At 44.4% G+C, this 12,541-nt stretch overlaps 2 protein-coding genes across 2 annotated transcripts in view; one reads left to right on the top strand and one right to left on the bottom strand.

The window, feature by feature from the left end:
* Window positions 1-3,511, bottom strand: part of LOC109483558 (cAMP-dependent protein kinase catalytic subunit alpha) — a 30,128-nt gene extending 26,617 nt beyond the window's left edge. Inside the window, exon 1 of the mRNA XM_019786596.1 lies at window positions 3,238-3,511. Coding sequence (XP_019642155.1) covers window positions 3,238-3,289 — 52 coding nt within the window. The 5' untranslated portion in view covers window positions 3,290-3,511. The remainder of the gene's footprint in view (window positions 1-3,237) is intronic.
* Window positions 3,512-7,803: 4,292 nt separating this feature from the next.
* LOC109483556 (alpha-1,3/1,6-mannosyltransferase ALG2-like) lies at window positions 7,804-12,317 on the top strand. The gene is made up of 5 exons (XM_019786590.1): window positions 7,804-7,902; window positions 8,656-8,891; window positions 10,101-10,264; window positions 10,998-11,195; window positions 11,650-12,317. The coding sequence occupies exons 1-5, from the start codon at window positions 7,804-7,806 to the stop codon at window positions 12,252-12,254; spliced, it is 1,302 nt and encodes a 433-aa protein (XP_019642149.1). The 3' UTR covers window positions 12,255-12,317.
* The last annotated feature ends 224 nt before the right edge of the window (window positions 12,318-12,541 follow it).

The following is a 12,541-nucleotide window of genomic DNA, read 5'->3' as shown; positions in this document are numbered from 1 at the left end:
AAGAACGCGACAGTCCTCCTAACCAACTTCTGCGGAGAGTAACTATAGATTTATGTCCTCTTTGACTCAAAATAATTCAAAATTCCTTGCCGTAAGCCAAAAAGCTGTCAAACGGACCTGCCGAGTTATTCACGACTTGCTTGTCAAACTTTAATTTTGAGAGAAAACAATGGTTAAGACGTTTGCCCCTACAAACGAACTTTACTTAAACCAGCCCTGAGCTTTTAAGTTTCACTGCATGAAAAGTTACATACGAGTGAAGAAACGGAACGTTTACGAATGCTTTAGGTGGTGCTAAAAGAATGTATTTTTTTTGCAGTATTTCGCTCTCGATTCATATCTTTAATAGACTCCTTTGGGAGTTAAAAGATAAAAAGAAAAAGCCATAGCCTGCAACAGGCCTTCCTAAGGGGCTAAGATACTAGAAATTCCACCAAGGCCTTCCTAAGACGTTACAGTATGTACGACAGGTGGTCAAAAAAGGGTCCAATTATTGGCCAGGAAAGTGATCATATGTGGTACAGCCGTACAGGTAGCATTTCTCGAATCTTTTTTTCTTACGCCAGCCAATGCACCTGATATTGTCATATGGTGCATATAATATTTTTATACGCAAGCCAATTGACGCTAGTACTGCCATGCCAATTTGATACTACAGTACTGTACATGCAGTAACCACCAAAAGGTCATTTTTACGCCAGCCAATTGGTGTATTGGATACTGCCCTTCCAATGATACTGTCTTGATTGTGATACTGTCTTGCAGCTACCAAAAGGTCTGCTTGGAGACTACGCACCACGTTAGCCTACAGCCCAGCCTTGTTACCTTCGCCAAGAATTGACGAAGGTTATGTTTTCCTGGCCGTGTGTGTGTGTGTCTGTATGTGTGTCTGTCAACAGCATAACTTGAGAAAGCTCAGATGGATTATTTTGATATTTGGTAGGTGGGTAGGTCTTGATGAGACCCAGAAATGATTAGATGTTGGACCCCCTAGCGGCTTGTTATGGTACTGCAGCTAAAATTCCGGTTTTGATATCTCATGATTTAGTTAGCTTTAGTCCGGACAGTCAGGCTCGGACAGTGGGACAGTACTAAGTCTAACAACGCTGGGCTCCAGGCTAGCGCCACGTATCTGCCCCAGGAATGCGCGCTAGTTTCCGTGAGAGAAGGCCACGGATCGGTCAAGGGCGCCCCGCTCCTCTCCCCCGGTCCGCCGGGGCTACAGGAATGCCGAATTTACATGCGCTGCTCTCAGTGTAGTAATCTCCAAGCAGATCCCTCTCGGTGGCAAGAATACAGTATCCAATTGCCCAGGCAGTATCCATTAGCCAGAGAAGGTTCGCGGCCACCGACGGGTTGGTGGGGGTCAGGACAAAAAACAAACGGCCATATATAAAAAGGTAACGATCATTCCCCACAACCTCTGCTTGGAGAGTAGTATGTAGGGGCTGACCTTCAAGCAGATGTCTGGGTTCTAACCTCCTTATCAGACTAGTGTAAAAACTCAAGTTCAAATAGACGCCATCAATAAAGTGCATTATATATAAGCCCCCAACTGAACAAACAAACAGTCGCGCAACCTGCTACGTTTCTCTTCATTATGTCTTTCGATCATAGGCCTAGGGATAGGGGACAGCAAATGCGCGCATCACTATATATAGATCTATAGATAGACGTACAAAACATAGACAAAGCCATCGATAATTGCAAAGGTACATTCTCATCTCATACTACATACTAGTAGTCTTTTGTAAAGTAGTATTCTCAGGGGCCAAGGGGCAAGGTAGGTAGGTATTCTCAGAATATGGTTGTTTCTTTCTATCATATTGTAGGGGAAGATGCGTACGCTGTACAACAGTACTCTCCAAGTAGAGGTTTGGGTTTTGGGGGTATTTTTAGCGTGTTTTTAGGCTTTTTTTATCGGGGTTTCTCTTTTGAAATGATTTTTTTCCCGCCAAACCCAACTTGGAGAGTAGTACAACAGGAGACACACTTTACGAGTCTATTGGTCGAGAACTAGTTTTGGGTCCTCACATCTGTGATGATTCAACGAGGATTTCATCGACGGCATTCTTCACTAAATGCTCCAAGCAAGTAAAAGGGATTAAGAAATATATGTAAGAGTTGGAAAATAGAAAATTGAAAAGTTCTTTCGTTGTTTTTCTAGCAAGACATAAACCACGGTTGCCACCACAGAAGCACAGACAAGCATAGACAATAGAACACAATTAATGGACTCACTGCGACGCAAATTTAGGTCATACAAAGTTGAAAAGGGGAACAAACATTACATAGTGAAATATTGATGAACTACATACGATTGTGAACAGAGTAAATAGTGATTGAAATGACAGACACACCTGGCGTATATCACATCATAATACTTTGCTTAAAGTGCAAGTTGTGAGTGGAAAATACAGTAGCAGACATTGGGTCAGATCAAAGCCGAACTGTTTTGACGCATTGTTCCTATTTTTCCCGCTTTCAAGGCCGAACTGTTTTTGTACTGTTGCTATTTTTTGCCCCTTTGGTCTGAGATAGTATCTGACCCGGCACTAGGCACTGCAGACGAAACTTCAAAAAATAAACAAACTTTCTCTCGCTGGAGCCCTGGCTGGTACGACATCTATGTCAGAAACGAGATTGTTGGCCCACATTCCTAGTACACGACCAGTCCTACAAGATTGGAATATTTTCCGTAAACGACAGATGTTTCAGCATTAATTCCGTCCACGCCAGGTTAGAGCCAGGTAACGTTGTGATATAAACAAGAGCAAGCCAATAAATCAGAGCTCCGTCCGGCCAGGCTGCTCCTGGTGGTACAAGCCAGTAGCTTGGTAGCCTCCACCAGGCCTTTCTACGGGAATACGGATCGTAGGATTCGGCGAAAAAGGAGAGTAAAATTGGCCAAGGGAGTCCGGCCGCGGGAAGGTAGCCTAGTTTTCTTTCCCTCCGAAGGAAGTCAAACCCCAAGGCGGCCAAACTCCACTAGCAACTATTATATATGTAGCCAGGGTAGTTAGTCTGGTAGAGACTAGTAGCTTGGGGCGTCTGGTCGAAAACTGGGTTCTCCGACAATCTAAAGCCAACCATCCCAGACCACCAGACTTTGGTATAAACAAACCACTACTAAACTTCTCAATCCAGGGATCTCCAAAACCAACACCCTATTATCCCTTTGCTTGTGGCCTGCGACTCAAGCATTTGTACGTTCACTGAAATCAAACCACAACCTACCAGTTGCCTTGCCGTGGTGCCCGCTGCCTTTCGGCGTCGCTTTGGCCGCCATCCTCTAGACACAAGACTCGGGCAGGTTCCCAAAACCCACTGACCCCTTCGCAACACTTCTCGAGTCAAAAGTCGAAGGTTACGGACTCTCCAAGACAGCGGTACATCCAGAGAACACCATGGCTGGAACAGAAGTCGGGCTTTCCCGTGCGTTGTGCGTTTTTGGTGTGTTCTATAAACCATGCACGATGACCCCGGATGTTTTGCGCTGCTCCCCGGCAGACTCTGTGTTTACCTGTCCGGCCGAGCAGTGTTGTCTGCCCGCGCGCTGATTGGAGGAGGCCGCGCGATAAAAACTGGGAGCCGCACACCAGAATTATCAGTGCTGAGGCTCAGTGCTTATCGGGGCTGCCGAAGCATTAATATTCATACGAATTTTACGGAATTCATACGAATTGTAAGGAATTCATACGAAGTTTAAGGAATGCATACGATTCAAGTCATTACAAGCTTAAGGAAACATACGATCCTTACTAATTTGGTAACCTGCGCCTGGATCACCAAATGTATTCCCAAGGAGGTTTAAAATCTTGTATTTAACCCCCTTGGTATTCCGTAAAATTCGTATGTTTCTGATAATACATCGACCGGATCGTATGTACCTTTTTTTATTTCGTGAAATTCGCATGTTGTAATGGATCGTATGCATTTCGCAAAATTCGTATGAATTCTTTGCCCCCGCCCCCTGGTTATTGCTGCGTCTATCTCGTGTTTTCAAGTGGTATGAAACAATCCACCTGTAGCACATATCGAACCATTATACATACAGAAGAAAATAGCAAACCGACATCCCATATTGTACAGGGGATCAACTTTATACAGAGAAACCTTGACTCCCTGTAATCTATGTCCTTGTTTCCATGCCGACATGGATGCCAGGGACTGGGGCCAGTTAGAGGGAAAGAATGGGTATAAGGGAACACTTTAATAATAGAGCATATACATGTTACAAGGAAATAAAATCACAAGCATTGTCCAAAAAATGTATCTGTATGTCCGGTATAACCACCCGTCGGCGTAACACACCAGCTTCACAGGCACGCGGCGCGGCGGCAGCTGGCTACATCACATCAAACGATTTGTTATACCTAATCCTTGAACATCTAACTCAACGACAGAATGGGTTTTTGAACACACCAATCCTTGGTTGAAAACGCTGGTGTTGAAGGCAGGACTATTTCTTGTTATTTTCTAAGCTGGTATTAGGACACACTGTATAGCAACAACTTAGGCCTTTGTTTGTAAACTCGCTATCTCTGTTTATAAAATGCCATGAAACTCTACTTACGACGAGATTTTGTTTGAAAAACTTTATCAGTGCGATACGCGTACGGTCCCTGTATTATCCTGTGGTGAACCCATAGCACTTGATGGTATCTGAGTAACGTTAGTGATCAACAGTTGGTGTGAGGTTGTAAACAGCGAGCACGTCACACACAGTGTTGCCCTATATACATATCTACTGGCCACATAAGGCGGAGAACACGAGAAAACTAAGCAACTGGATAGATTTTGAAAAACTAACCTATATTTTCAAAATCTATCTAGTTGCCTGAGTAACAATTTTCTTATGTATTTCATTACCTGGATGTCTAACCTTCATAGACGTGAGGTGGAATAACTATGTTAAATTGTTTACAAAAGTTTGTAAAATGGTTGTGAATATTTATGTACGTATTCAACTGGCCTCTAGATACATAAATAAAACTAAGGGTTTCTGAGAAAGAAAGTATCACGTTTTATAACTTATAGAACGGTACGGTATACGTATTTCCTGCACCAGAACTCCACTCGAAGAGGAAGGCAATAAAAGAAGCAATTGCTGCAATAAATATTAACACCCTGGCCTGGTTAGCTCTGTGAAGTCAAGTGTACCGCCATATAACAGTGCCACATGACTCTGATTTTTATCTAGGGCAGGGACCTCGTGACACAACAAAACAACGGACCAACGCAAAGACGTAACATGATCTGAAGGGAATTCTTACCTAATACATGTATCTACCTATCTATACATGTATTTGGCCAATTTGTACCCTTTCCAGTACCTTCGGAAGCCCAGCTATGCATTATTTGGAGCAAAATGAAGAAGGCAACTTAGAACATTAACAACATATCATACCACACTAGAAAATTTAGAGCGAGAATGATCTTTAAGCAGCAACATCAATTCTTATTGCGTGGCAAAACTTTAGTTGCATATTAATGATCATGTTGCGTAACACATAGCATGCAACCAAGATACGTAGAACTCTGTTCAACGTCAAGAACATACATCAAAACAGTAGGAAACTCAAGACAGTTGTGGTATAGACCCTTACTTTGGTTGGCGCCACAGCTAATGGTGCGAGTTAAACTTTTCCTGGTAGGAGCAGCAGTAGTAGCTTTCTTAGTTGTCACTCCAGCTTTCTTGGAGCCTGCTGTTCCCAACGACTGCCTCTCCGACTCTGACGACCTAGTCCTTGATCTCCTATGCGCCCCGTTCTGAGGCATGGTTGTTGCTTTGCGTTCTGAACTTCCCGATTTTCTGTGCATGGCTTGATGCGAGTCTGGGTACGTGTGTTATAATGGTAGTTTAATCGTTGCTCGGTACTTCGGAAAGGCGTTTGTGTGATTTACTGACCTGGAGGTGAGATGCCTGCGGCGACGGTAAACATAATAAAGATACCGTACGAATCGACTTTCGTCGTAAACAATAGAGACATAGCCTCACTTTGCAGGCTCCTTGCTGGACTGTTATGCATAGACATAAATATGACAGAAACATGCGTACAGAGTCCCCCAAAAGCTCGACTCCCAGAGCTGCTAAAGAAGCTAGCCCTATGCTTTCGTCGTAAACAATACAGATGTAGCCTCGCTTAGCAGGCCTCCTGCTGGAAGTTATGTATAGACATATACAGGCTTCTATGGAGGCCGAGCCTCAAAGAAATCTGAGTACATAGTAATCTCCAAGCAGATCCCTCTCGGTGGCAAAAAGACAGTATCAAATTGGTCAGGCAGTATCCATTAGCCAGAGAAGGTCCGCGGCCACCGACGGTGGTGGGGGCCAGGACAAAAAAAAAAGGCCATATATAAAAATGTAACGATCATTCCCCCACAACCTCTGCTTGGAGAGTAAGTACATAGTCCCCCAAAAGTAATCTACAATACTAGTACTCCTCTGGCCAATTGGATACTGCCTTGCCACCATAGCATCTTCTTGGAGATTACCCACAAAGATTACCCACTAGCCCGAAACAGGAACTTTGGAACCTCTAAATCAGGCTAAATTTAACACACATGTAAGAGAGACGACTTTATCATACCCAGAGACTCTAAGCCTTCGCGGTCGTATTCAACCAATGTCCTGCAAATTTGTAAGTAACGGAACAAGACAATGACTCTAGCTTAGGAAGTTAAAAATCAAGTAAGCTTCTCTCTCTAGTAGCTAATCTCAAAGTAGATCCATATAGTACTGCGTCATGGTAACTGCTGCAGAGTCCACTGGCTAAGCACTGATTTAAGAGCCTCGGTAACTTGGCTGCCTTGCCACCGTAGGATCTGCTTGGAGATTAACTCTATGAAGGAGAAAGAACGACATATAAGTACTTCAACATAACAAGACAGTGGCTAAGGTAAGGAGAAAACAATGGCCATTAAAAGCACTTCAAGTCGATCTGGCTATCAGCTATTGCTGGTATAGAATGCACGGTATGTTAAGTTGGTTGTTCTAGAGGGGAGAGTATATCATATGATATCGTCTGCAGGCAACATGAGCACATTCCAGGCGTGGTTTTGGATCATTGTACCGCTGTTCTGGTGATTTATTGTAGCGCTTGTCGCGTAAATCGTGTCCTCTGATCACCCATAAAAGTGTCTTAGTGACAGATTTTAGAACTGTTTTGAAATGTTACATCTACTCGGGATTTTAAGGGTTACATGAGGGCAACTAGAAAAGTATATGGGTCGACGTTACACGATATTTTGACAACGTTAAGGGCATAATTTTAGGGCGACAAAACTTGATTTTCAGAGTCAATTTTCTGGTCATTCTTTTATTGTAGTAAGATGAATCAACCCTATCCCATAGCATATTGATATCAGTGAGACAAAAATGCGATGTCACTGAGTGCCTGTTTTGTATCGTAGGCTGGCTCTAGCTATTTATTGGTGGTACCGTATGACATGTACCAAAAAGATATAGTGACTTCTCACGTAGCTTGTTTTTTCAAACGTTATTTCAAACGCTTGTATGACATAATGACGAAAAAGATATCACAGTCAGTTTCAGATAGATTTCTTCATTCAGAATATTTTTGTTTTGCTGTCCTGAAATTGTATGGTGTAACATTTCCTCACTCAAAAATTTCTTCACCCTTAATTTGTGGCGTTCATACCAATACCGCTAGAGGGCAGCATTTCACAACTGAACCGGGGGTTACCTCAGGTCAACTCAAAAGTTCAAAGGTCACTTTTCAGCTGATCACTGGCAACCAAAATTTTCCGAGCCACGTCGACTTTTTGAGACGATCTGAGATGGTAAAAGTCGTTTTTCTGCACCCTGACTTGGGCATCGGCGGCGCCGAAAGGCTTGTAGTGGATGCAGCGCTCGCTCTGAAGTCCCGCGGGCACGAGGTACGTTGTTGTTCTTGTTTTAACGTCTAGATTTTACATGTATATCTCGCTAGACGTGGTCTCTTGGTGCTGGTTTGCGCTAGCCTCCATAGCATGCCAAAACTGGGGGTTTGGGGAGTCTTCAGGGTCTTCGGGAGCTTAATATGTGCTATTTTCTGATTGCATATAGACAACATAGCCGGCCTGGTTGAATTACCCCCGTTTTCTAATCAGAAAACAGCCGAAGAACACCAAACCCCCGGGGTATCGAACGACGAAAAACACAGCGTGAGATTCTTCTCCACACGCGGGGTTGGCACGTTCGTGGACTACGGAATACAGTACAATCGTATTAGGATGCAATACAATTTTACGGAATACAGTAGTAATTAATACTAATACAATTGCACTGTATTCCGTAGAAACCATTCCGTAAAATTGCACTATATTTTAGTAAAATTGCACTGCTTGTGTACCGTTCTTAAGGTAAGGCCCTTAAGGGGGGAGGGGCAGATTGTCTTCTACATACTGTGTATGTATAACATTAGGTATGTGTGTGCATGTAACATTGTGTGTGTGTGTGTGTGTGTGTGTGTGCCTGTGTGTGTGTCTGTGATGTGTGTGTGTGTGACAGTGTGTGGGTCTCTGTGTGTTTGTGTAAAATTGCACTGTATACTAATACGATTGCACTGTATTCAGTAAAATTGCACTGTATACTCTGGCACCCCTGATAACATCTACTTGGAGATTACGTCTACTTGTTCACTGCTCCAGGTCCACTTCCTGACGGCCCACCACGACCCGGGCCACTGCTTCCCGGAGACTCGGGACGGCTCGCTGCGAGTCACCGCCGTGGGAGACTGGCTGCCCCGGTCCGTGTTTGGGCACTGCTACGCGCTCTGTGCGTATCTGAGGATGGTGTTTGCTGCACTCTGGCTTGTCGCTGGTAGTGGGTGGGAGTATGATGTCGTCTTTTGCGATCAAATCTCCGCCTGTGTACCGTTTCTAAGGTAAGGCCCTTAAGGGGGAGGGGTGGATTTGTCTTAACATCTAGGTGTGTAACTACTACTGCATGTAACGTTATGTGTGTGTGTGTGTGTGTGTCTATGTGTGTGTGTTTGTTTGTATGTGTGTGTGTTTATCATGTGTGTGTGTATGTATCTGCATGTGTGTGTGTCAGTCAGTGTGTGTGTGTGTGTGTGTGGGTCTGTGTTTGTGTGTGTGCTTGTTTGTGTGTCTACATGTATGTGTGTGACTGCCGTGGGAGACTGGCTGTCCCGGTCCGTGTTCGGGCACTGTTACGCTCTCTGTGCGTACCTCAGGATGGTGTTTGCTGCCTTGTGGTTGGTGGTGGCCAGTGGCTGGCAGTACGATGTGGTCTTTTGTGATCAAATCTCGGCTTGTGTGCCCTTCTTAAGGTAAGGTTCTTAAGGTAGGGGTAGGGGCGCTTCTTGTGGCATTAATTTAGTGTGTGAGTGTGTGTGTATGTGTATGTGTGTGTGTGTGTTTATGTGTGAGTGTATGTGTGTGTGTGTGTGTATATGTGTGTCAGTACGTGTGTGTGTGAGTGAGTGTGTGTGTGTGCTAGGGCACTGCTACGCCCTGTGTGCGTACATCAGGATGGTGTTTGCGGCGCTGTGGTTGGTGACTGTTAGTGGATGGGAGTACAATGTCGTCTTCTGTGACCAGATCTCGGCATGTGTGCCATTCTTAAGGTAAGTCTGTAGTAATATGTATAATTTTAGGGGAGGGGCGTTTATTTCGTTGTATGACAAGAGCCAATGTGTGTATCATGTGTGTGTCTGTGTGTGCATGTATGTGATGTGTGTATGTTTGTGTGTGTGTACGTGTGTGTGCCATGTGTACATGTGTGTGTGCTTGTATGTGATGTGCGTGTGTCTGTGTGTGCATGTACATTGTATGTAATGTGTGTGTGTGTGTGTATCATGTGTGTGTGTGTGTGTCATGTACTGATCTGACAGTAGTCATCTGATCAGACAGTAGTCATCTGGGTTGATCAGACTGAAACGTATACCCATGACTTCTTGTTTCTCCCCATGACCCCAGGTTGAACCGTTGGTCCCGTGTTATTTTCTACTGCCACTTCCTAGACCAGCTGCTAACCCAGCGCCGCAGCATGTTAAAGCGACTGTACCAGGCATGTGTGTATGATTCTGGTTTGATCAGACTTGTACCCATGACTTCTTGTTCCTTCGCAGGTTGAACCGTTGGTCCCGTGTGATTTTCTACTGCCACTTCCCCGACCAGCTGCTAACCCAGCGTCACAGCATGTTAAAGCGGCTGTACCGAGCTCCTATAGACTGGTTAGAGGAGACCACAACTGGCATGGCTGACTGTGTGCTGGTCAACAGCAACTTCACAGGTCAGTAAATAATAGTTTAGCCTGGTTACCAGACCTATTTTAGCTGCCCAGTAACTAGAATAGCATGTTAAAGCGGCTGTACCGAGCTCCTATAGACTGGTTAGAGGAGACCACAACTGGCATGGCTGACTGTGTGCTGGTCAACAGCAACTTCACTGGTCAGTTATATTAATGATAATTAAGCCTGGTTACCAAACCTATTTTAGCTGACGAGTGTGTTTTGGTGGAGGACAAAAGAGACCCAGTAGCTAAAATAGCATGTTAAAGCGTCTGTACCGGGCACCCATAGACTGGCTAGAGGAGACCACAACCGGCATGGCTGACTGTGTGCTCGTCAACAGCAACTTCACAGGTCAGTTGTAACCTCAGTGTAATTTATGGGGGTTTTGTAAAGATAAAGGTAGTCGCAGACTTTTTGAGGCAGTAGGGGCAGTGGCTTGTTAATCCACTGTGTCTAAGGTATGATATTGGAGGATGGAGCCCATTCCTCTACTTCCACTACCTTTTACCTCCCTAACAGAAGTTAGGTACCCATTTTACACCTGGGTGGGGTGAGGAAACTCACATCAAGTGACATAACATCTTGTTAGGAATACAAGGGATTAAACCAGCAATCTCTCTATCTAATTTTCACTCGACCATTCAACACCACTCTGTTTCTTTCAAAGTAGAGCAACTGGAAATGAATGTGAACTGAAACATTGACAGTAATTTCCTAACCTTCTCTCCCCAGCTGGTGTGTTCAGGGACACCTTCACGTCCTTATCACAAGTGACCCCCGCCGTGCAGTACCCCTCACTGAACTTTTCCGCTTTCGACGCTCCCGTGGACCCCCCTGGTGACCTCATCCCGCAGGGGTCGGGGGTCGTCTTCCTGTCAATCAACCGCTACGAGAGGAAGAAGAACCTTGGTCTGGCTATCAGAGCACTTGGTAGGTGTTAATGTGATGAAGCCACCAAATTCTACCCTTTCACAGGTTTATAGATAAAAAGAAAACTACACTTCTTCTCTTGACATCTGAAAACCTAGCCATCATACATATATGTAGTTACTGTTGCTGGCTACCACAGACTAGCCAGCGACTGTAGGGAGCCAACAGTAACTACATTGTACATAGGATGGCACCCATAGGCTACTAATAACCCCCACCTTCATCTTTCTGATGTAGAAAGGTTTTAGGTACAAACAAGGGGACTAATAAAAAGCAGTACATGTATGAGAGAAGTTTGATGTAATCCTGGAAATTTGCGGGCAAGTTACATGTTTGTAACCAAATAGTAGAAACTATGAACTCTGTCCATCTGCAATATTGCATTTAGGTGAAAAAAATATTTCAAGCCTTGTAAGTTGTATTCACAATCTTCTCAACCTGTTCCTTACTACAGGAAAGCTGAAGGAAAAGCTACCAAAAGACAAATGGCCAACAGTGCACCTCATCATGGCAGGTGGCTACGACAATCGTGTCGTAGAAAACGTCGAACACCACCAAGAACTCGTAAAACTCGCGGAAGACCTCGGACTCTCGGACCACGTGACTTTCCTACGCTCCTTCAGCGATGCCCAGAAGAGAACTCTCCTCTCCCACAGCACTTGCCTCCTGTACACCCCTAGTAATGAGCATTTTGGTATAGTCCCTTTGGAGGCCATGTACATGAAATGCCCTGTGATCGCTGTTAACAGCGGCGGCCCTTTGGAGACCGTAGGCGACAAAGAAACCGGCTTTCTCTGTGACCCTGAAGCAGAGAGTTTCGCCGCGGCAATGCAGAAGTTTGTGGATGACAAGGATTTGTCAAAGAAGTACGGAAACGCGGGAAGAGATCGGGTGGAAAAGAAGTTCTCGTTCGAAGCGTTCACGCAGCAGCTAAATAAGGTAGTGGGAGATACCATGAAGCTGGACCCAAGGGGGGGTCGGGTGTTGACAGTATTCGTGACTCTACTGTTCATAGGAGGGGTGGGCCTTGCATTTATCCTGGGCCAACTGTTAGGATAGAAGGGGAATATCAAAGATTTTGAACAAAATGTCATAATTCAGCATAGCTTTTACATCTTTGTAACCAGTACTAGTGATAGCTCTTTGTTATTTCATAGCTTTCTGTTAGTTGGGCAGCCCTTAGGTTGCACTTGATTATGTATGTTGCACTATAGCCAAACCCCCCAAAAAGTATAATAGATTTTAGTGCCAAAATAAACATCTAATTAAGATTTATAATCATCAATTATGACATTCCAGTAATCTACTGACTTATTGTTGCAAAGAATGAAAGTATGAAATGGAAA

The sequence above is a fragment of the Branchiostoma belcheri genome, unplaced genomic scaffold (genome assembly GCF_001625305.1).
Source record: "Branchiostoma belcheri isolate BF01 breed outbred unplaced genomic scaffold, Haploidv18h27 scaffold65, whole genome shotgun sequence".
In the NCBI taxonomy this organism is placed as follows: Eukaryota; Metazoa; Chordata; class Leptocardii; order Amphioxiformes; family Branchiostomatidae; genus Branchiostoma; species Branchiostoma belcheri.
This window is presented reverse-complemented; position numbering and strand designations above follow the sequence as displayed.